Source organism: Accipiter gentilis, chromosome W (genome assembly GCF_929443795.1).
Source record: "Accipiter gentilis chromosome W, bAccGen1.1, whole genome shotgun sequence".
In the NCBI taxonomy this organism is placed as follows: domain Eukaryota; kingdom Metazoa; phylum Chordata; class Aves; order Accipitriformes; family Accipitridae; genus Astur; species Astur gentilis.
In genome coordinates this window covers 14,503,447-14,528,070 of record NC_064918.1, presented here as the reverse complement: position 1 = coordinate 14,528,070, position 24,624 = coordinate 14,503,447, and the positions used below count along the sequence as shown (strand labels likewise).

At 45.3% G+C, this 24,624-nt stretch overlaps 2 protein-coding genes across 19 annotated transcripts in view; both read right to left on the bottom strand.

Moving 5' to 3' along the window:
* The window catches only part of LOC126035260 (sorting nexin-18-like), a 54,471-nt gene extending 34,696 nt beyond the window's left edge, over nucleotides 1-19,775 (bottom strand). For 6 of the 18 annotated variants that reach the window (XR_007504881.1, XM_049793626.1, XM_049793629.1 and 3 more), the window contains exon 1: nucleotides 17,790-19,774. Coding sequence is in view for 12 of the 18 variants with exons in the window: in XM_049793626.1 (XP_049649583.1) it covers nucleotides 17,790-19,332 (1,543 nt within the window). In the remaining 6 variants the exon portion in view is untranslated. Of the gene's footprint in view, nucleotides 1-17,789 lie in introns of all 18 variants that reach the window. The other 12 variants (XR_007504879.1, XR_007504880.1, XM_049793624.1 and 9 more) reach the window with 3 other exon arrangements.
* The window catches only part of LOC126035303 (uncharacterized), a 156,139-nt gene that overhangs the window by 20,997 nt on the left and 110,518 nt on the right, over nucleotides 1-24,624 (bottom strand). The window lies entirely within an intron of this gene.

Sequence of the window (24,624 nt, the reverse complement as noted above, 5' to 3'; positions counted from 1 at the left end):
ATGTCTCCTCTCTAAACATACTTTGTGTGTGGCATCAGGCCACAAGCTGCTCCAAGCACAAATCCGTACTTCTTCTATTTGTAAACCCTATTTGTAAATTATACTGAAAAAACCAACAGCCATAAAAATGGCAGAATAGAAAAGTTCTATTTTCCATAATGAAAGTTAGAAATATAAAAATAAAATATATCAAATTTGAACTACTTTAGTATTACGGGGGGGGGGGGGGGGTGTATAGATATGTGAAAATGGCTATAATGCTTTTAGAATCTACAGCCTAACAACAGTTAAAACCAGTGAGGTTTATTTTTTTAGTATTTCATTGTCCATTACTAAAAAAAAAAAAAAAACAAACCCAGAATAAAATACTACTATCCTATAAATCTAGGCTCATAAATTACAGTACTCTGCTAATGTCTAGGTTAACATTGACTGCAGGATTATTAATGTTAGACAGAATTATTTGTTCTTCCAGTTACCCAGTCGCAAAGCTCATTGAAAACTATCACCCAGAGATGCATTCTTCAGTTCAAAATGAAATCACCTTCTAATCTACACAGTTCAGAGATCACACAAAAATAAAACAGTCTTTGCTAGAGATTTCAGAAACTTGATTCATTTTAATCTTATCTGGTGGTTTTAACATCTACATTGATTTAATTAATATATAACCAATTAATGATGGTGTTAGAATGCAGTGTCAAATATCACTCAGTTTTAAAGAGCTACCAGTGTTAATGGACACAATACATGTCTAACTAACCTTTTTTCTTTTTTTAAAATAATGCCATATTTAAGACCTGATTAGACTCATTGTGCATACATCTGCAAGTTGGTGTACACATGCATAGGAAGAGCATACATGGCTAATTTATTTATGCAGATCTACAAGGACTGTAATCATATCTGTGCATGTTCAGAGTCTCCAAAATGTTCATGCTACTGAAAAATATTTAAATTATCACATTGGTAATGTGCATTTCAGCTCTAGAGTCCCCCAGAGGAATCTACAAATTTTGGTCTGCAGCACCTCCAGTACAAATGTTTCACTGGGCCACGTTATACCACACTGCTATGCAAGCAACAAGCCATAGTTTGCCCTTGAAATAATTGATAATAGGAGGTGAGAGCAAGATGGCAAAATAAACACTACAGAATTACCTGTCTATTGCACCTACTGCCATGCATAACCCCATTAACAAAACAAAAAAAGCCTATACTGCTAGGTAACCGCATGTAAAAATTGTGCAAAATCAGATGGAAGTTTTCCATTCAAATCTTGAATGCAGTGACTTTAAAACTAACGTATCTTCAGATGAATTGTACACAGAGTTTTCAGCAACCAACCAACCTTATTTCAGCCACTACAGCATGTTTAAACTGTGTTCATGAGTAGTTCTGACTTAAAGGCACCTACAGTGATGTCAGAAAGGAGGCCTGTCAAGAATAATTTGATTTTAAAATCCAGCTAAATTGTGTATATTAATGTTCATTATCACAAACATAGCATTTCACACCACAGCCTGAGGCAAACACTAGGTAATGCTGGTTTTGCCCAATTCAAAGACAGTCTGTGCTTTTCAGCACTCATATGTACCGTTTAAGTTTTTCTTTGGTACGGCTTCAGCTGATGCTGCAGACTGGGGGTACAGAAAGGAGTGAACCTTAAACTAGGCTGGTTGCTAGAAATGCAGTATGTTTGCCCCTTGAAAAGCTAATCATGCTTTTCAGGGTGGACATTTGAAAGTTTAAGCAATCACAATTTGCGGAAGTACCAAGATGAAACCTTTCAGTGATTTTAAGTACTTCTTACTAGCTTACATCTAAAAGTGGAACCAAACAGGCTTTTAAGATAAATCTCTGTTTTTCCAGAGTTTAAGTTGGTCTATTACAGTGTAATCATCATAGGTTCTGAACACTAATTTCTCCCATTTAGGATGTTAAGAACAGGCACTTTTCTGTCAGAATGATGCTATAGACTCTTAACAGCTTTTGTAAATGCCCTGGTTCATAATGCCGACTTCAAGACAACAAACTAAATCAGAAATGATGCCATGCACATGTGATATAAATTAATCTCCAGTAAAACTAGCACATGAGCAGAAATGTCTCCTCTGGATCTGTAGAAGATGAATATAAGTCGCAGCCAAAATGACTGTAAGCATCATTATGGTAACTTCTTCAAAATTTTCTTGAGATTCATGGGATGTGGGTGGACAGGAGAAGGCAAGTAAGAACACATATTGATATCCATATACCATTATCAAGAGAAGCAAGTATAAATGCAGGTTCCACCTACTCATACAACCCTACTTTATTGGGGTGCTATGAAAGACCTGCTTTTGGATGTTGTTCTCTGTAAGGCTGAAGGGAAACAAAAAGCAAGCACAATTTAAGGTGTTTGCTTGTCCATTATCATCTGCTTAGCTCCACTAATGTCCTAAGATGAGCAAATACAACATGTATAGACACTTAACATAAATTCGTATGAAAAGAGTCAAGATCCAAATGAAATGCAGATACCGCTCCACTTTTCCCCTAGTGTCCTTTAAATGTTCTCTCTTAGAAATCTGAATGCTGCAGTATCTCTGTAAGGACAAAAAGTAGACTCCTTGCTGCAGTAAAAAATATGCAAGGTAAACCATCACTAATGTAACCAATTAAAATATATTATACAATTCAAAAGCAGAACATGTGAACATTATAATAATATAAAGCTATATTCATATATAAGAAATGCTATATATCATATGTTAATTTAAAATTGTAAACACAAGCATTTTATTAAATTAATATAGTACATATTATAATATATAGACACTATTATAGTATTATAAAGGCAGAAGATAATTGTTTGCATTTTTAGTAGGAAGGGATCTACCCCTTTGAGTTTGAACTTATATAAAACTGCGAGCAACTTGAAAATGTAGTGTCATTATCATGATATTTGAGAAAATGGATCTTTCTTCAGTATACTGCCAGTTAGCTGGCATAGCTATTCATGCATATAATGATTCAAAATAGTAAGTCTGAAAAAAATAGAATAGCAAATTGCTTTTTACCATGGGACAAAAAAGCAATGTAGCATGAATCATAGTATGACTCTGCTTTTCACAGTTATGAAAGAATGGCATGTAGGCATAAAGAGGGTAGTTCAGTTCATCATGATTACAGAAGTTGCCCATCCGTGATGTGTACCTACCTAAAACAAAGGCTGAAACCATCTCTTCTCCCTGCTCTGCTACAAGAACACTGACAAGACCTGAATAGATTGTTTAAATGTATCTGTTCTGTTACCAATTTCATGAGACATTCACTCCAAAATGCACTTTTCACTAGTTTTTTGGTTTGTTTTTTTTTTTTTAATTTAAATTCTCATGGCCTTCATGAAATATATAAACAAGCTTGTGTAGAAAGCATTTGCCGTTTGTTTGCTCTAGTTTGCTGATAAAACTAATGTTTTAGGGGCTAAGCCAAATGTGATTTCATTTTTTTTAATTAGAATTTCAAATTCTGTGATATTTGAACCAGGCAATTTAAAATAAGTAAGGTACCAGCTGGATAAGTTTATACAGTCTGCACACATTAACTTGGCATTTTAACTGTTCAAACAAAGTCTAACAATGAAGTTGTGGAAAGATGCTGGAAAGGCTGAAACATGTCCTTGTTTCAAAAGTGACTTGCAAAACAGAAAAATTGGCCAGCTTGTTTGTTTTTAATAATGTGCTTACAAAGACTTGGAAGAGCTCTGGGAGCTGCTTTCTGTTTTCAGTCTACCAATTCTTGTCTTCCCTGTTTGGATGGAAATCCTTTAAACAAGACCCGGAGTTCTCTCAGCTGCAAGAGAGAACCATCTCACCATCTAGATTATTCATAAGCTTCAAGCTGAAAAGGTATTACATAGTCTTTGAAATAAAATTACTTCCTTTTTCTACAAAATAATTTTTACTTCTTCAATATCTGCACTGTCCTGCTACTCTCTAGCTATCCACAAGGTTTTCCCAGTAGACAGGGCCTTAATGCCTGCAGAGAGCAAGTACCCATAAGAGCACAAGAGCTGACAATGTACTTACTGCCTTTGGTCAAATCTATGGGTGTGAGCTCTGATCAAAACTTCTCCAGCCTGTTGGGACTAAATGGGCAGTCTGGATAGACTTTCTGTTGTGCAGTAATGCATGCAGTCTTTCCTATGGGAGGAACAGTTATACTCTTCCTCTGCCACCAGTTGTTTTTGAAAAAAATCACTGGGATTTTATCAGCCATGAAACATCCCTCCATCATCAAATTTGTATGACATCAGGCTAACAGGTTCTAAAAGATAACAGGAAAGAGAAACACATCATGACTGCATGAATCTTGCAAAGTAAGAAGAGATGGGGGAAGGAGAATGTTTTGGGTTTGTGTGGCGGGGTTTTAGTAATGGGGGAGGGAGCTACAGGGGTGGCTTCTGTGAGAAGCTGCTAGAAGCTTCCCTGGCTCCAAGTCAGACCCACCACTGGCCAAGACTGAGCCCATCAGCGACTGTGGTAGCACCTCTGGGAGAACAGATTTAAGACGGGGAACCCACAGCGGAGAGGGGAATGGAATGTGAGAGAAACACCTATGCAGACACTGAGGTCAGTGAAGAAGGAGAGGGAGGAGGGGCGCCAGAGGAGGCGATGCCCCTGCAGCCCATGGAGGTGAGTGGGGGAGCAGATGCCCACTTGCAGGCTGTGGAAGACCCCACACCAGAGCAGGTGGATGCCCCCAAAGGCGGCCATGACTCCATGGGAAAGCCCACGCTGGAACAGTCTGTGACTGAAGGACTGCAACCCATGGAAAAGACCCACGCTGGAGCAGCTTGTGAAGAACTGCAGCCCATGGGAAGAACTCACACCAGAGAAATTCATGGAGAACTGTCTCCTGTGGGAGGGACCCCACGCTGGAGCAGGGGAAGAGTGAGGAGTCTGCCCCATGAGGTGGAACAAGCAGCAGAGACAATGTGTGACGAACTGACTACAATCCCCATTTGATTTGATTTGTAGTAAAGTAAATTGATTTTGTTTCTTCCCCAAGTTGAGCATGTCTTTTGCCTGTGACCATAATTGGTGAGTGATCCCTCCCTGTACTTGTCTCGACCCATGAGCTTTTCTTTATATTTTCTCCTCCTCATCCCACAGAGGAGGGGGAGGAAGGAGCGAGCGGCCTCATGGTGCTTTGTTGCCGGCTGGGCTTAAACCACGACAGAGAGGAAAAGAGAAAAACCAAACATATTTAAGAAGACCCATGCATCTTTTAAGTAGACAGGATATAGAAGTAATTTTTTTTTCCTTGTTTAATCTTCTTCAAATAAGGCCATTGCTCAATTTTAGTCTTGCTCACTGTTGTCATCTGTGTGATTTACACACACCAAGAAAGCTATAATTTTATACAGTTTCTAGAGTCTTTCATATTTTAGCCATCTAAAAGTCTGTTTCCTTCAGGTTACTGGAAGGTAATATTGGGTGATTCAGCAGAAAGCAGACAATACTACATCACTGCTGTAACAGCAATAGGGAATCTGAGAGTGCAAAAACCACAAGTTGTCCTAGAGCACTCCATCCTTTTTGAATCAAAGTCCTTAAACAGATGAAATGTAGGTACCCATCTCTTTTTACTTTTGTGAGGTCATCTGACCTGGATTACATGCTGTCGTGGTTTCAGCCCAGCTGGTAACAAAGGAGCACGCAGCCGCTCGCTCACTCCTCCGCCCCCCTCCGGTGCGATGGGGAGGAGAATCAGAGAAGAGAAAAGAAAAAGAAACTGGAACCTCGAGGGTTGAGATAAAGGCAGTTTACTGGGACAAACACAAAGAGATTACAACAACAACGGTACTAATGAAAAAGTATACAAAAAGAGTGATGCACAGTGCAACTGCTCACCACCCGGGACCCGACGCTCCGCCACTTCCCCCACCGAAAAACAGAGACCACCCCCTGGCCCGCTCCCCATTTATATACTGAGCATGATGTCACATGGTATGGAATAGCTCCTTGGCTAGTTCAGGTCAGCTGCCCCGGCTATGCCCCCACCTCCCAGGTTCCTGTAAAAATTAACTCTATCCCAGCTGAACCCAGGACATTATCCACCCCTTATTCTATACCATCTACATAATGCAGAGATCTTACATTTTTTTTCCCCACTCAACCGCTACAACTTTCCTTGTCTTTTATATAAGTATATGGACTCCACCCCCTGACCTCGCACACACACACACAAATGGTGTTCCTTTAGCCTATGGGCTATCCCTCTAATGTGTCCATCGATTTTGGGGCTCTATCTGTTGTAACAGTTCTTCAGGATAAGAGAGAGATGGTGTGAGATGTTGGGTTGTTGTACGCTGCCTCTGGAACTTGTGGCTAGTACATTTGGTGCAACTCATGCCCTTGGTCTGCAGGTCGAAGATGTTGATCTTGAGGAAATTGCTGATGCCAGTTCAAGTTCTATCGCTGTTGTACTTGGCTCAGTTTCAAAAAGTCGATCCTGTAGTCATTTGGATAATTCTCACAATAATACCCTTGATATGGCATATAGACACTATAGATACAATGACATGCATTGGCAGGTTATTTAGCAGTTAAATATCATACAGCCCAATTCACTGGCTATTCTTTCCCAAAATCAAATCTCCCTGAGGTACACATCGAACCTCCCCATCCTTCTGCATCACCCACCAGGTGTACCCAGGTCCTTGAGCAAAAACAACCCCTTGAATGGGTTTGCCTCTGCTTGAGGGAGGACTAACCCAGACTGTCTTTCCTAAAATATTCCTCATGCGCACTACAGGGACTTTATCCCCTTCTACAGTATGTGGAACTCTTGGTTGTGTGTGACCAGCCCGACTGGCAGATCCTCTAGTATTAACTAACCAGGGGGCTTTTGTTAAATGTGTATCCCAATGTTTGAAAGTTCCACCCCCCATCGCTCTCAATGTAGTTTTCAGCAGTCCATTGTATCCTTCGATTTTTCCGGAGGCTGGTGCGTGATAAGGGATGTGATATACCCACTCAATGCCATGTTCTTTGGCCCAGGTGTCTACGAGGTTGTTTCGGAAGTGAGTCCCATTGTCCAACTCAATTCTTTCTGGCGTTCCGTGTTGCCATAAAATTTTCTCTTCAAGGCCCAGGATAGTGTTCTGGGCAGTGGCATGGGACACAGGGTATGTTTCCAGCCATCCAGTGGTTGCTTCCACCATTGTAAGCACATGGCACTTGCCTTGGCGTTTTTGTGGGAGTGTGATATAGTCAATCTGCCAGGCCTCCCACTGTTTATATTTCAGCCATCACCATCCATGCGACAGGGGTTTTTGCCGCCTGGCTTGCTTAATTGCAGCACATGTTTCACTTTCATGGATGACCTGTGCGATAGTGTCCATGGTCAAGTCCACCCTTCGATCTCGAGCCCATCTATATGTTGCATCTCTTCCCTGTTGGCCTCAGGTATCAAGGGCCCACTGAGCCATAAATAGCTCACCCCTACGTTGCCAGTCCAGGTCCACCTGAGACACTTCAATCTTGGCGGCTTGATCTGCCTGCTGGTTGTTTTGATGTTCTTCAGTGGCTCGACTCTTGGGTACATGAGCATCTACGTGACGTACTTTTACCACTAGCTTCTCTATCCGAACAGCGATATCTTGCCACAGTGCGGCAGCCCAAATGGGTTTACCTCCGCGCTGCCAATTGCCCTTCTTCCATTGCTGTAGCCACCCCCATAGGGCATTTGCCACCATCCATGAGTCAGTATAGAGATAGAGCACTGGCCACTTCTCTCTTTCAGCAATGTCTAACGCTAGCTGGATGGCTTTCACCTCTGCAAACTGACACGATTCACCTTCTCCTTCAGCAGTTTCTGCGACTAGTCGTGTAGGACTCCATACAGCAGCCTTCCACCTTCGATGTTTTCCCACAATGCGACAGGACCCATCAGTGAACAGGGCATATTGCCTCTCATTTTCTGGCAGTTTATTATACAGCAGGGCTTCTTCAGCCCATGTCACCTCCTCCTCTGGGGACATTCCAAAATCTTTGCCTTCTGGCCAGTCCGTGATCACTTCTAACATTCCTGGGCGACTGGGGTTTCCTATGCGAGCTCGCTGTGTGATCAGTGCGATCCACTTACTCCACGTGGCATCAGTCGCATGATGCGTAGAGGAAACTTTCCCTTTGAACATCCAGCCCAACACTGGCAGTCGGGGTGCTAAGAAGAGCTGTGTTTCAGTACCAACCACTTCTGAGGTGGCTCGAACTCCTTCATATGCTGCCAAGATCTCTTTTTCAGTTGGAGTATAGTGAGCCTCGGATACTCAATATCCCCGATTCAAAAATCCCAGAGGTCGTCCTCGGGTCTCCCCAGGTGCTTTCTGCCAAAGGCTCCAGGTAGGGCCATTCTCCCCAGCTGCAGTATAGAGCATATTTTTAATATCTTGTCCTGTCCGGACTGGCCCAAGAGCTACTGCATGAACAATCTCCTGCTTAATCTGTTTAAAGGCTTGTCGTTGCTCAGGCCCCCATTTAAAATCGTTCTTCTTCCGAATAACTTGGTAGAGAGGGCTTACAATTTGACTGTAATTTGGAATATGCATTCTCCAAAAACCCACAACACCTAAGAAAGCCTGTGTTTCCTTTTTATTAGTCGGTGAGGACATAGCTGCTATTTTGTTGATGACGTCCACAGGGATCTGACGAGGCCCGTCTTGCCACTTTACTCCTAAGAACTGGATCTCCTGCGCAGGTCCCTTGACCTTACTTTCTTTTATGGCAAAACCAGCCTTCAAAAGGATTTGGATTTTCTTCCCTTTCTCAAAAACTTCTTCTGCCGTGTTGCCCCATATGATGATGTCATCAATATATTGCAGGTGCTCTGGAGCTTCACCTTTTTCTAGTGCAGCCTGGATCAGTCCATGACAAATGGTGGGGCTGTGTTTCCACCCCTGGGGCAGTCGATTCCAGGTGTACTGGACACCCCTCCAAGTGAAAGCAAACTGTGGCCTGCACTCCGCTGCCAAAGGAATGGAGAAAAATGCATTAGCAATGTCAATTGTGGCATACCACTTAGCTGCCTTTGATTCCAGTTCATACTGAAGCTCTAACATATCTGGCACAGCAGCGCTCAGCGGTGGCGTGACTTCATTCAGCCCAGGATAATCTACTGCTAGTCGCCATTCCCCATTGGATTTCTGCACAGGCCATATGGGACTATTAAAGGGTGAGTGAGTCTTGCTGATCACTCCTTGGCTCTCCAATTGGCAAATCAGCTTATGGATGGGGATCAGGGCATCTCAGTTGGTGCGATATTGTCGCCGGTGCACCGTCGTGGTAGCAATTAGCACCTGTTGTTCTTAAACCTTCAGCAACCCCACAACCGAAGGATCTTGGGAGAAACCCGGCAGGGTAGACAGCTCTTCAATCTCCTCCGTCTCCAATGCAGCTATACCAAAGGCCCAACGGTACCCTTTTGGGTCCTTGAAATACCCCCTCCTGAGATAATCTATACCAAGGATGCACGGGGCCTCTGGGCCAGTCGCAATGGGGTGTTTATGCCACTCATTCCCGGTTAGACTCATTTCAGCTTCCAATACGGTTAGCTCTTGGGATCCCCCTGTCACACCAGAGATACAGATGGGTTCTGTCCCTTTAGAACTTGATGGCATTAGGGTACATTGTGCACCAGTGTCCACTAGAGCCTTATATTCCTGTGGGTCTGATGTGCCAGGCCATCGAATCCACACTGTCCAGTAGACTCGGTTGTCCCTCTCCTCCACCTGGCTGGAGGCAGGGCCCCTCTAATCCTGGTTAGAATATCCGTTACTCACTTTCTGCACACGTGAATCAGAAGTCCCTTCAAGGGGATCAGAAATGAGATCAGCCCATCTACTGCGTCTGGGGGACTGCTCACGGGAAACTGGAGCAGCAGTTTTCCAAGAAGAATTCTCTTTTCTGGTTGCTTTTTCTCGCAACTCCTGTACCCGTGCATCCAAGACTGAAGTGGGTTTTCCATCCCAGTTCCTCATGTCCTCTCCATGGTCACGCAGGTAAAACCACAGGTTAGCCCGTCGAGTGTACTTTCTCTCTCCTCTCTCTTGGGCAAAGGAACGCTTACTCCCAATAACTGCGATGCAGGTCTGTAGAGGTGAGGAGGAGGACATATCCACTTTGAATTGCTCGAACTCTCGGGACAACTCCTCTACAGCTGAGACACAGGCCCGCAGGGAGGAAGAGAAACTTCCTTCGTATTGCCAGAGTTGGACAGCCAATTCATCCACCATTTGTCCATAGCCTTCTCTCCAGGACATCACTGCCAATGAGTTGGCATAGGTTGGTGGTGCACTTCGTAGAAACTTCCACCACATGGGTTGTGTGCATTGGACTTCATCTGGATCTGTGGGTGACTGCGCATTTTCTGGATCATTATAAATTACCTCCAGCACAGCTAATTCTCTCAGGTACTGGATACCTCTCTCCATGGTGGTCCACTTACCTTGGTGACATGTAACTTCATCCCTGAAGGGGTATCTTCCCTTTACACCTAACAGAAGTCGCCTCCAGAGGCTGAGGACTTGTGTTTTTCTCCCAATCGCCTTGTCGATGCCCCCTTCCCTGACAGAGATCCCAACTGCTTGGCTTCCTTACCCTCTAATTCCACACTACTAGCCCCGCTATCCCAGCATCGGAGCAGCCAGGTAACAATGTGCTCACCTGGGTGGCGGCTAAAATCTTTTCGCATGTCACGCAACTCACTCATGGATAGAGATCGGGTAATTATTTCAGGTTCTGCCTCTACCTCCTGTTCTCATGATGACCCTGGTTCATCTTCATCTCTCACTAAGCGAACTGATTTCTTTGTGTGTTTCTTTTTCTGTACAGGGGTGACTGATACTGGCACAGGTTGGTTCTCTGGTTTAGCTGAAGTGTCTGTCACTGGGGTTGGGGCAGCCATGGTGCCTGTTGTCGGGGTAGGGGCAGCCACGGTGCCTGTTGTCCTTTTTTCCATCTTTTCCATCTTTTCCCCTGTAGGTGCTGCATAATATCAAGCAGTGTTTGGTAGATGCTGCACTGTGCTGGGCCCTGGCCAGTAAGTTGTACGTCTTTGGAATAGCCACAGCATTTGTCTTTCAAATATTCTGTCACGTCATGAGGGTTCTGTAGTTGTTTCGGAGTGAACTTCCAAGTCACTGGAGGTGAGAAGTTCTCTAGATCCCTGCCCATATCCTCCCACATGCCGTGCCACCCATGAGTATCCAGCTTTGGGGAAGATCTCTGAGTGGTACTCTTAAAGAGCCTTTTTGTAGCCCTAAACAAGACCTGAAACATATTCAGGAGGCATAGCACTAACAGCACACTGGCTTGCGCATCCCAAGGATATTCAAAATTCTCAAAAGCTGTTGTAATTAGTCGGAAGGAGAAAAAGGAGGCGAACGGACGGGGGGGAGGTATTCCCCCCCTAACTTCCCCATGGATTGGTTGTAATTACCAATAAAATCCGACAGAAGGTGCCCAAAGTATGGAAATATCACTGCCTCATACAGATACCAGCTTAACCTCATGACCAGTGATGTATGCATTTCACAAGTTGACATTGCCCAGTACAGCAAAATGATAATCCCAATCACTCTCCCAGAGATGAGATACGCAACCACAGGCAATGCATAGAGCATATAAGAGCTTACAAAACGCCACCATGTAAACAAATGAAACAACATTGTGACTAACATCTATTTATCCAAGAAATGCGTTTGGCAAATTTGTTTCAACACGCTCTGGCCAGGTCTGTCGTTATCTCAACCCTTCTGCCCCACGTTGGGCACCAAAAAAGGACTGTCGTGGTTTCAGCCCGGCCGGTAACAAAGGACCACGCAGCCGCTCGCTCACTCCTCCCGCCCTCTCCGGTGGGATAGGGAGGAGACGGAGGAGAGAAAAGAAAAAGAAACTGGAACCTCGAGGGTTGAGATAAAGGCAGTTTACTGGGACAAACACAAAGAGATTACAACAACAACAACGGCACTAATGAAAAAGTATACAAAAAGAGTGATGCAAAGTGCAACTGCTCACCACCCGGGACCCAACGCTCCGCCAATTCCCCCACCGAAAAACAGAGACCACCCCCCCGGCCCGCTCCCCATTTATATACTGAGCATGATGTCACATGGTATGGAATAGCTCCTTGGCTACTTCAGGTCAGCTGCCCTGGCTATGCCCCCACCTCCCAGGTTCCTGTAAAAAATTAACTCTATCCCAGCTGAACCCAGGACACATGCCTAGCTCTTAAAGACAGTAAAGTTACCCGAGTTGAACCCCATGCAAAGTGTATGTATCTGAGGGATGGGGGGGGGGGGCACGGAAGCAGATAAAGGAAAAATAGGGACATAAAAAACACATCTGCATGACAAATTTAAGAGGCTAGAAAGCAAGCAAAAGAGAAGAGCACTGCTTTTAAATTGTGATATAAAATTTTAGGTGTGAATTTTGACCAGTCTGATTTATTTATGAACACACATACCACCACCCCCCCACCAAAAAAAAAAAATAAAATCACTGAAATTGTTATAGAGAGCTCCAGGTTTCAGTGCTGTTTGGGGTTTTTTGATGCTTGAAATTTTGATGCATTCCCAGCTGGAATTTTTTTTTTTTGCCTATAATTTTGTAAGATATTAAAAAAAACACTCCCAGCACATTCTTTAAACATTCTTTAGACATTTCCAGAATTAAGTCTTAGAAATAAGACGATTTGCCTTATTTTACTTTTCACAAATAGTGATCAAGAAGCAAAAGGATCATTTAGATTTTTTTTTTAAATAATTCTTTTAAATCTTGGCATGCAGAGGAAATGGAATTGCTGCCTACATCTTAGAAAACATTTAGGCCACTTTCTCAAATCTGTTTTGCAAAAATCATAACCAAAAGTTTATCGAGCGTTAACATCATAATATTAAGAGAAAGGAAAAATCTGGAAAGCAGAGATGAAACAGCAAGGTAGTCAGTATTTCTTCCACTTTCAGGAATCACAAGAGGCCAATTCCTCAAACAAAACTTGAATGAAAGAAACCCCAAACCCCATAACTTCCTTACTCTCACTAAGCAAATATCAAGACAAGATAGCCAGACCAGCATGAGCTACAGTACTAGCATACACTATCTCAAATTCTCACATGTGCATAAGTTTTCTGAACCTGAACTTTCATGGGCCTGCAGTGAGCATTTATGTTGAAGATTATTTAAGTCGGAAGATCTCATCAGTTGAGTGAAGCTCTAGCAATTAATATTTAGGAATTATTTTGCCAAGAATGCCTAGGGAATTTCCACAAGTAGACCTTTAAAACACAGAAAAGAAGGCATTATCCATTACAAATGAAGATGGGAGGCTGCTTTTCTTCTCAAAATTAAAGTAACTGAAACTAGCACTTCTTGAAAGATACACCAGTTCTGAAAAAGAAATGACAGAAGTGCAGCTTAATTTTCAAGCCTACTAAACCAGAAGTTGGTCCTCAACTGGCATGTGGGACTTCAAATCCTTCCTATTTCTGGAGCAGGAACTTCAACTCTTCCTTCCCTCACAGAAAATTCCTTCAACACTGGTTGCACAAGATGAAGGAGAGGAATCTTTTAAAATCTCCTATTGAAGCTATTGCCATTTCATAAAATACTTAAAATATTAATAAGATAATAAGCAGTTTGAAAATATTCCCACAGTCCATTGGTCCACGTTTTACACAAGTGACCAAAATGACAATCCTTTTCTGCATACTTCAGATCATGTATGATGTCCTCAACACAGGAGGCAGAAAGACCTGGACCCCAGAGCAATTAAAAGCACAACGGTTAACACATTTTCCTGCTGATACACAGACAAAGCAGTAGTAGGGCTTACAAGGCGTTGGTTCATAATTCTAGGAGAAAAGATAAAGCCTGAACAGAGGGAAGTTTTTGTCTCTGGCTCGGAGATTCTCTGTCCTTCTTTTCGCAGAAGAAAAGTTGCAGAAATTATTCAAAAACCCCAGACGTGCAGACTTCTCAGTCAATACCACAAAACACACTTCCAAATCACATTAAGCAGCTGTTCAACTATTTTGAGTAGAGCAAACCTGTTGCAGAGGATCCACAGGGGACATCACACACAGACCAATGTGATCAAGTGAAGCCCCTTTACTATAACTTTTAGCACAGTTATATACCTTATGCGCTTGTGCACGCGCCTTATACAATACTCTAATTGGTACAATACCCCGTTTCACGTGACACTATCTTATCCTCTATTGGCTGTGCAAGCTTCTTCACGAGGTGTCCAGCAGTTACTTATCTCATTCTTCGGCATCCAGGAGTTGTTTGTCAGGCTCTTATCTTTTTTTTCCCAGCGTACAAGGACACAATGTCCTTGTCCGCTTCAGCACTTTGTAAACTTATGCTTCGTTCCCAGCTAACGGCTGGATTGCTCACATGCCCTCGCCCAGCCAAGAAATCCTCAACACAAACCCATAACAGGACAAGGCAGTCTAATATTCTACCCACAGATATGGGTATGTTTTGGACATAGCAGCCTTTATTTTTTGGTCCTTCTTAGGTCTAGGGTAATATAGAAATGGAGTCTAGAAAAGGCTTCATTTTTTATCCCAAGTGGACAATACATTTGCACTATGTAGAAGAAAAATGGAGAAGTACTCCTAACTTCAGAGTTCATTTTTTTAAAGTCATGGCCATGTAAGCAACATGTCAATCAGCCTGCTGTTTCTACCACTTCTAAGGGCACTTTGGGGTCATTTTACTGCATGAAGAAGTTGTACAGTAGAAAATAAAACACTGAAAGAAAGATGCATCAACTCTATTTTTCAGATGATATATTATCACCAACCGATTTTTGTTTGGTCTATACAGACAATAATTCTCAAATATTGACAACTATCCCAGTTAGTAAATTTAAAAGAAAGCTCTTATGTTGTAAGAACACCAAACAGTTCATATTCTCATCTGAAGTTTACAATTTGGAACTGTAAAGTTATACCTTGTAACAAGTAACTCTTAAAAGTAATAAAACAGCAATATACTGGGGGTAAAAAACATCTTCCCCTCATTTTTCTTCCAGTTTGTCTATTTTGTAAAGGGAACGACAACAACAAACACATAAGTCGGCTCTAACCCTATTCCTACAATGAACATGGACACTCAAGAGACCAATATCTCAAGCCCGTGCTATTTTCTGATGGCAAGTATGTACCAGGGATAATATTGTGTTGAAGGCAGTGTTAGCCCAGAGGTGCTGGAGCATTAACACCTGCACGCAGACCAGCTGTACTTTTTCCAACCAGTTCCAGGACAGTGTTCTGGCACAAAATCAGCTCTACATACATCATGCTCATGCACTGCTCTAGTGGAAACTCATTTAGATAAACTTTCACTGGTTCAGAATGGTAAACCTAACCAATAAGTGCAAATTTAAACAGAACTATAAAGGAAACGGAGACACACAAGTTGAAGGAAATACGGGTTGAGTCAAGCACGTATCTTATTGTTCCCAATCCTCTCCTCAAAGTAAAGTCTCCAAAAACACTACAATGAAGAACTCTATATAGTCTTAAAGCTTGAGGATATAGTATTTAAATAGTATATATCATCTGCTGGTTTATTCCACCTAATAAAAAAAAAAAATCTTTCCCTTTGTTTTTTTCCAGAATCTTACAAATAATCCTATTATTAGTTGACAACTCACTTCAAAATCCTCTACTCTGAAACACGAGGCATTACTAAGGTCATCCTTCTCTCCAAATTTTAAATACTTTAAAGTTGTTCTCAGAACACAATGCCACAGCAAACAGAACAACTCCTCTAAGGTTAGATTGCACACTTCCCTTTTCTCTTCAGAATAATATTGATTGTTTAAGTTTCCACTCAATTTTCAAGATTTGACAGGAGAAGGGAAATCTGACTTTGAATCATGTAATTTTAATGAAAAGCTTACTTTTTAAAATAACAATAAATTGTGCACTTTGGACCAACTCTGCCTCCTCAGTTTTTCCCAGCAATAATGCATACCTCCCAAAGGCCTACCTTTTTGATCTGTTGAAAAAACTCTTTTACTGTAAAACTCAAGGTACTCTTCCAGATGTAAAAACCTTGGAAATGTCACGTAAGGGCATAAAAGACCATGGGTGACAATTCAAGCTCTGCCTCTTGGGGTGCAGAACACCACTTATTAATCTCCAAAATAATTTTCAATAAAGAAGCTCACACATTTTCTCAGATAACTGTTACACACACCCATTTCTGTACAACATATGTGATGTTTTCTTGGTCTCTTTTACAGCTCTAATCCCCACACATCCCTGATCATATATAACAGCAAAAAGAATGAATGATGGGTATCCTGGTTTTGGATGGAATAAAGTTAATTTTCTTCTTAGTAGCTTGTATAGTGCTGTGTTTTGGATTTAGGATGAGAATAACGTTGATAACACACTGATGGTTTAGTTGTTGCTAAGCAGTGTTTATACTAAGTTGAGGACTTTTCAGCTTTTCATACTGCCCTGCCAGCAGAGGCTGGGACTGCACAAGAAACTGGGAGGGGACACAGCCAGGACAGCTGACCCAAACGAGCATACCATATTACTTCATGCCCAGTATGTAAACTGGGGGGAGTTGGCCAGGGGGCACCATGGCACAGGGATTGACTGGGCATCAGTCAGCAAGTGGTGAGCAATTGTATTGTGCATCACTTGGTTTTATATATTCTATTATTATTATCCCTTTCTTTTCTGTCCTATTAAACTGTCTTTATCTCAACCCACAAGTTTTACTCCCCCCCCCACCCCAATTCTCTCCCCCATCCCACTGGGGCAAGGGGGAGAGTGAGCGAGCAGCTGTGTGGTGCTTAGTTGCTGGCTGGGGTTAAACCACGACATAGGCTAGTCTTCTCACAATGGTGAAGAATATGTGAATAGTATTAACTTCACAGCCAGGCAATCATCTACACATATATAGTGCTACAAACTTCTATTTATCTGAACAAGTGTCACTAGTTATATAGTAGATGTTTCTTTCATTTTTGGAGTTTCTTTCTCTCTGATGGATCACAAAGCACCATACAAACAGCAACCTGAACCTCAGAAGCATGTTTCAGCTAGAAAGATGACGAAGGCATAACAGGTGAGCAACATCTTTTTATGATAATAAGGGCAAAGGATGAACAACTCCAACTAAGAACATCGTGGCAGACCATCATCCTTACAAAGGCACCAAGAGAGTTTAATGCATGGCCGAACTGACAAACCCCAGCAGCTTTAAACATCTCATCTGAATGTCTGACACTGCAAAACACACACGTCGCCATGCACGCCTCAAACAAGGTGGTCAATTGGAGTATCCCCATCTTCAGATTACTTCATATTTATTATCTACTGGATCAGAGATTTAAGATACCTAACATACATCAAAAAGAGTAATAGATGTTTTCATACCACTTAATCTCCAGGGTTTGTAAACAAGCCCGTTAATCCTTAATGTATCAGCAGTATAGGCAGATGTGGTTTCTTTCAGAGATATACAACCAAACACAGTAACCTCTGACCAATAAAATTCCCAACATCTAGACCTTTGGCACAGAATGAAAATTGTGACTGATGTGGTTTTTGTATTTTTAGCAACAGATTACCTGAGCAAACACTGAAAGATTTAACCCAAGGCCAGCAAGCCAGATGCAGAGTAAATTCAGACCTTTGTCTCTATATCTGCATGCACACCACTGATAAATAAAACTTCATAGTTTCAGAAAACACATAAGGGTGTTACCTTTCTGGACGTGGACGATGTCTGGAAAGTTGGCCAAATGCCCCTGATACAGTGCTAACAAATCCATCATAGCATCTAGGTCTTGCCGGGGCTGATCTGCAAAGAGGTCCCCGATGGCATCATAGGCTTCTGCAGTGAAGGCTATGGCTTGGTTGAGGCCAGCCGAAAAGGCCTGCTGGTCCAGCTCAAATGCCTGACTGAGGCACTTAAAGGAGTGCCCCACCTTCTGGTATTCCTTCTTGAAACCAGTGACTTGTTTGCGGGCAAACTCGTTGGCCGTGTGATTAAGCTGCAGGGTGCTCTCGTCCATCTTCTTTGTGAAGGCTTTGAAGCCATCCACCTGGCTTTCCACCTCCTGCAAGTCCAGGCCTGCCCCAGGGCCAGTGGGGACACTGATGGTCAGGAAAAAATTGGCACCCACCATCTCGTCCTTCTCAGCTTTGCGCTTGCCTTGTTTCCAGGCCTGCTCATCTGTGCTGGGACAGGTGAGGAAGTGCTGGAAGGCATCGCACTGAGCCAGCACAGGGTGGCTGCACATGTGGTCCATCCACCAGGCCAGGCCTTTGCGACGTTTGGAGATGAAGTCCTCCTCAAAGCGTCCGGTGGCCTGCTTCTCTGGCAAGTGGGGCACGGAGATGACAGGGAACTTCTCAGCCAGGCGCCCGTAGAGCCAGTCAAAGTGCTTGTAGCGGCGGTGCACCTGCTGCCTGGTGTGGCTGGGCACCAGCTTGTAGGCGATGTAGCTCTTCATGCCCTTGAACTTGGTCTGCTTGGTGGGGTCCTCGATAGAGCACTGCAAGGGGTAGGGGTTCTCCTGCCACTCAGGGCCCCGGGGGCCCAGCACCACACACAACTTGTCCCCATCCTTTACAAAGCCTGATGCCTCACCCAGCACGAAGGCCTCCCCGCCAGACTTGACAAAGGTAGAGAAGCGGTTGAGGTTGCGGCTCACCGTGGCTGAGCTCTTGGTGCTGCTGCCAGGTGGGTGCAGGTGGCCTGCCATATGGCCACCACGGGAGCTCAGGGACAACTTGGACCGCGTAGACAGGCAGTAGCGGCCAGAGGCCCAGCTGCCTGCTGCCTCGTAGTCAGGGTAGGAGCTGCCCAGAGCACCTGGCTCATCGGCCACCGTGGAGCTTTCATCCCAGTCGTCATCGCTGCCCTGTTTGGGCTGGTAGGACCTGCCGTAGGGCGCCAGCGGGAAGGGGTACCCGGCAGCAGGGGACAGCGAGAAGGGCTCGGGCGCCGCCGCCGGCGGGGCCTGCTGCGCCGCCGGCTTGAAGACGGCAGGGGGCGGCAGCAGCTCGAAGCCACCGGCGGGGAGATTGGCGTAGCGGGCGGGCGGCGGCTCGGCGGCCGGGACGCGGATCACCTGCACGTAAGAGGCCGGGAAGAGGCCGCGGTCGCCGTTGCTGTTGACCCCCTCCAGCCAGCCCTCGATGTCCTGCTCGCTGCAGAGGCTCAGCACCTCGTGCTCTCGCAGCGATATCTCCCCCGGGTTCTCCGACCTGAAGTCGTACAGCGCCTGGGCCCGCAGCGCCATGGCCCCACTGCCCAACCGCCCCCCGGGGGCTCCCTACCGCCGCGGTGCCGCCGCCCCTCACCGCACCGGCAGGGCTGCAGCAGAAGAGCGCCGCGGCTGCTCCCTGTCTCCACGTCCCGCCGGCGAGGACGCGGCGGCGGATGGCTTCCCCGCGCTGCGGCGCGGCCAGCTCTGACTCCCAGCTTCACCCCGCCGGGTGAGGCAGGGCGAGGGGGCCGGGCCATCGACTGTCCCACGTCGCCAGTTTTGCTAATCCAGAGCCGAGAGGCAGGGCGGAAGAGCCGAACGCAGAGCGGCCACACCCGTCGATGGGCTCGGCCCGCCCCCTGACGTCCGACCGGCCGTGGGGTGGGCGCCAAACCGCCACCGTGCCCCTAGTCACCCTCCCTCTCCGCGGCCTCTGCCCTCACTCGAGAAAGGCACCCCGGCCTCGCGGCCAAAACAATAACACGGTTATAATCCGGTAGCGTTTCCAAACTGCCGTGTTTTGAGTGTTTTATACCACGTTTTACAGGTTATAATACTTGCAAGTTCAGCCTCTTTAAATCTGTCAATTACATTTTCATAAATCTATAAGATTTCCATGATTCTAATGCATGATGATTACTTCTGACCCTCCCTCAAAGATGTTTCAGCACTTCTCCGGGTTTGGCAAAGCAGCTTGTGTGTCTTCTTGGATGCTTTGTTTTCTTTTCAGGGTTTCCATGTTGTGAGAAGGAAGAATTTATGCTATTGCTTCTTGAACTTTTCTGCAGTAGGTGTATTATGCAGATGCTATGGGAAGGTTGTTTCTGGTGGTCCTCCTCCAGCTGGTTCTTGCTTACAAAGAAGCAAGAAAAGTAAGGTTAGAATTAGGAAAGTGTGCATTTTAGTTGCGGGTAATACGTATTTTATCCCTCTTGAAATATGTGGTCATGCTGCTTATGTAAGTTTTCTATGGAACAGCCTCAATCCTGTCCCTGTACTTTTTTTCCCTGCCCTGATCATTTCCCCTAATAACTCGTGGCACCTGGTCCTGTGTTGTCTAATCACATGGATCCCATCCCATTAATGACGAGCTGTCTTTGAATTCCTGGATACAAGTTTCTCTCAAGATTTCTACCTGTTAAAGAACAATTTGAAATAAAGTTTGTGTGGCACGCACTGGCTACAAACTTTTTTCTGCCTGCTGTCTTCCTCCTGGGTGTAAACGCTGCCTTTGCCGTGTTATGGTGAGCTTTCTTGCCCCTGCTAGGAAAGAAGTTCTCTTGAGGAGATTATGCCTGTTTGGCCCCAAGTTCTTCTTGTTTTCCCATCAACATCCTGCCACATGTGCAGTTCTTGTTTAATTTCTCTGTTGTAGTTCAAAGTGTATGTTACTTCTCAAAGGTCTTTGTGTCAAATACTTTGTCTTCATCTGGGGGCGATTCACTGGAATCCTACAAGACCCATTGCTTGCTTTCATTGCTGGTTTTAGTGTTTGATACCTGGGTTTTGCTTTTGTTCACTTTTTTTTTCTGACCTTCATTTTTCCAATGTTAGTGCATATATTATCACAGTGCTTTTCTAATACTGTTGCTTGGCTTGTGTACTTTTTTTTCTTTTTTTTTTAATATATTAGCTCACTCCAGCCTAGCATGTTGTCGTGGTTTAAACCCAGCCGGTAACAAAGCACCACGCAGCCACTCACTCACGCCCCCCTGTGGTGGGTTGACCCTGGCTGGACGCCAGGTGCCTACCAAAGCCCTTCTATCACTCCCCCCTACTCAGCTGGACAGGGGAGAGAAAATATAACAAAGGGCTTGTGGGTGGAGATAAGGACAGGAGAGATCACTCACCAATTACTGTCATGGGCAAAACAGACTCAGCTTGGGGAAATTTAACTCAATTTATTACAAATCAACCAGAGTAGGGTAATGAGAAATAAAACCAAATCTCAGAACACCTTCCTTCCACCCCTCCCTTCTTCCCGGGCACAACTTCGCTCCTGGATTCTCTACCAACACACACACCCCCAGCGGCGCAGAGGGACAGGGAATGGGGTTTATGGTCAGTTCATCACACGTTATTTTCTGCTGCTTCATCCTCCTCAGGGGCAGGACTCATCATACTCTTCCCCTGCTCCAGCGTGGGGTCCCTCCCATGGGAGACAGTCCTCCACAAACTTCTCCAACATGGGTCCTTCCCACGGGCTGCAGTTCTTCATGAAATGCTCCAGCATGGGTCCTTTCCACGGTGTGCAATCCTTCAGGAGCACACTGCTCCAGCACGGGCTTCCCACAGGATCACAAGTCCTGCCAGAAAACCTGCTCCATGGGGTCCTCTCTTCACAGATCTGCAGGTCCTGCCAGGAGCCTGCTCCAGCGCAGGCTTCCCACGGGGTCACAGCCTCCTTCGGGAACCCACCTGCTCCAGCGTGGGGTCCTCCATGGGCTGCAGGGGGACAGCCTGCCTCACCATGGTCTTCCCCACAGGCTGCAGGGGAATCTCTGCTCTGGTGCCTGGAGCACCTCCTCCCCCTCCTTCTTCACTGACCTTGGTGTCTGCAGGGTTGTTTCTCTTACATGGTCTCACTCCTCTCTCTGGCTGCCATTTCTGTCTGTCCCAGCAACATTCTTCCTTCTTAAAAATGTTATCACAGAGACGTTACCACTATCGCTGATTGGCTCAGCCTTGGCCGGCGGTCGGTCCGTCTTAGAGCCGGCTGGCATTGGCTCTCTCAGACACAGGGGAAGCTTCCAGCAGCTTCTTACAGAAGCCACCCCTGTAACCTCCCCTGCTACCAAAACCTTGCCACACAAAGCCAATACACCCCACCACCACCCTGGCCACGGTGGGATGAGGAGAAAATATAAAGGCAGGCTCGTGGGTCGAGATAAGGACTGGGAGGGATCACTCCCCACTTATGGTCACAGGCAAGAGACAGGCTCAACTCGGCGAAGAAACAAAAGCAATTTAATTTACTACAAATCAAATCAAAACAAGGATAATAGGAAGTAAACCCTAATCTTAGAACACCTTCCCCCACCCCTCCCTCCTTCCCAGCTCAACTCCATTCCTGGTTCTCTCTACCTCCTCCCCATGAGCAGTGCAGGGGAACAGAGGATGAGGGTTGGGGTCAGCTTGCCACACATTGTCTCTGCCGCTCCTTCCTCCTCAGGGGGAGGACTCCTCACTCTTCTCCTGCTCCACCATGCAGTCCCTCCCACAGGAGTCAGCCCTTTACAAACTTCTCCAATGTGAGTCCTTTCCATGGGCTACAATTCCTCACAAACTTCCTTGGTGTGGGTCTTTTCTGTGGGCCGATCTTCAGTTACAAACTGCTCCAGTGCAGGCTTTCCCATGGCGTCACGGCCATCTTCAGGGGCCTCCTCTCCCCCGCTCACCTCCATGGGCTGCAGGAGGACAGCCTGCCGTCTCACCACAGGCTGCAGGGGCATCACCTCCTCTGGCGCACCTCCTCCCCCTCCTTCCTCACTGACCTCAGTATCTGCATAGGTGTTCCTCTCACATTACAATCTCCCCACTCACTACTGGTTCCCCTTCTTAAATATGTTCTCCCAGAGGTGCTACCACTGTCAGTGATTGGGTCGGCCTAGGCCAGAGGTGGGTTTGACTTGGAGCTAGGGGAGCTTCTAGCAGCTTCTCACAGGAGCCACCCCTGCGGCCCCTCCCCCGCTACCAAAAAAAAATGCACTACACAAACCCATAACACGTTAGCCCCAAATTCCTTCACTGTTTAGCTCTGGAAGTCTGTTTTAATTAGCCAATACCAATAGTGCCCAAAGAAACACATAGTTCACCATACAACCAGCTCCTCGGCAGCCAGCCCAGTGGAACATGTTCATGTTGCATCATCTGTGCCACTGTCTCCAAACCCAAGCATTAAATTTGCAGCAGCAAGTTTACGGAGAACAATACTGAATATCCACATCAGTGATAAAGTGAGAAGCATCAGTCTCCTCCTGAGAGAGAGCTGGCAGCTGCCCAGGGTGGTACAGCTGAAGACCTTGACTTCAAACAACTCCGTATCAAGGCTTCTGGGTTTCCCTGCCAGCTCAGTTGGTACTAGTGTAAGCACCCTGACCTGGCCTGGTCATGATTAAACCCCAGCAGGCTCTGAGGTGCTCCTCAATCCCTGCATCAGCATTTGGCAGCACTCTTAGAACTGCCAAAGCTCTTTTTCTGTCAAGGCTAGTGATCATCAGCTTTCTGCTGCTGCAGCTGGTGCACCATCAGTGTCTGCCTTCAATGCAGATGTGGTCCTCTGTCGGGGAATGTAACGAATCTACGGAAGTCCTGACAATTCGAGAACAGCACGACCTCGAGCAGCTTGTAGTATATCCTTGAAGAGTCTGGAAAGATCCGAGAAGACCAGTACAAAAACAAGATAGTGATAAGAAGAACCGTCCTAACGAACTCACCAATCATGAATTGTTAGTTACTAACCAAACCAATCATATACTAACACATACTCTAAAGAAGGGTATAAAAAGGTGTGTTAGAACAATAAAGTAGCCATTTTGTGTGATCTATTACTTGTCGTGTCCGTCTCTACCGCGACAAATGGTGACCCCGATGCGCCTGAGCGAACAGATCATCTAACGGCGATAAATCCAGCACTAGAGAGAAGTATACCAGCGGCGACGAGAGCTGCGAGAGAGTATACCGGCGGCGAGAAAAAAGCTGCGGAGACGGAGCCTGGTGAAGCTGAGCAGTGGAATCTGCCTGGTCTGGACCTGAGCCTAGACACCTAATAAGGTGAGCCACCGGGGACTAAAACTGTTAGAATGGGGCAGCAATTAACTAAGGAAGAGGAGACAATTTTGTCTACCTGGAAAGCCCTGTTAAAAAGAAAAGGGGTTAAAACCTCCGAACAAAACCTGAGGAGGATTTTATTATGGTGTAAGACCCACGGCTTTCAAGCCACAACACTTACTGTGTTTAGTGTGGGAGCATGGCAGTCTGTGGCCTTGAAAATGTTTGAGGAGATTTCTAAGGGGCAGACAGACCTGTGCGAGTTGGCTGTCATATGGCGTTTATTAACTGAGACTCTGAAAGACTGGAAAGCAGAATGTGATGCGAAAGATCAGCAAAAGAAAGATGAGAAATCAGAAAATGTTAACACGGAAAAAGCTTCGGCTCAAGTAACAGCTGCGGCCGATGCTGCAATATCAGCAGTTGCAGGCAGAAAACCCCTCACGAGCAAAATTAGATCATACCCTTATTCACCTCCTCCTCCTACGCCATTAATCACTTTACCGGGCGATGAGGGGCCCTCCTCACCTACTGGTGCGGCGGTAGAAGGGGTGA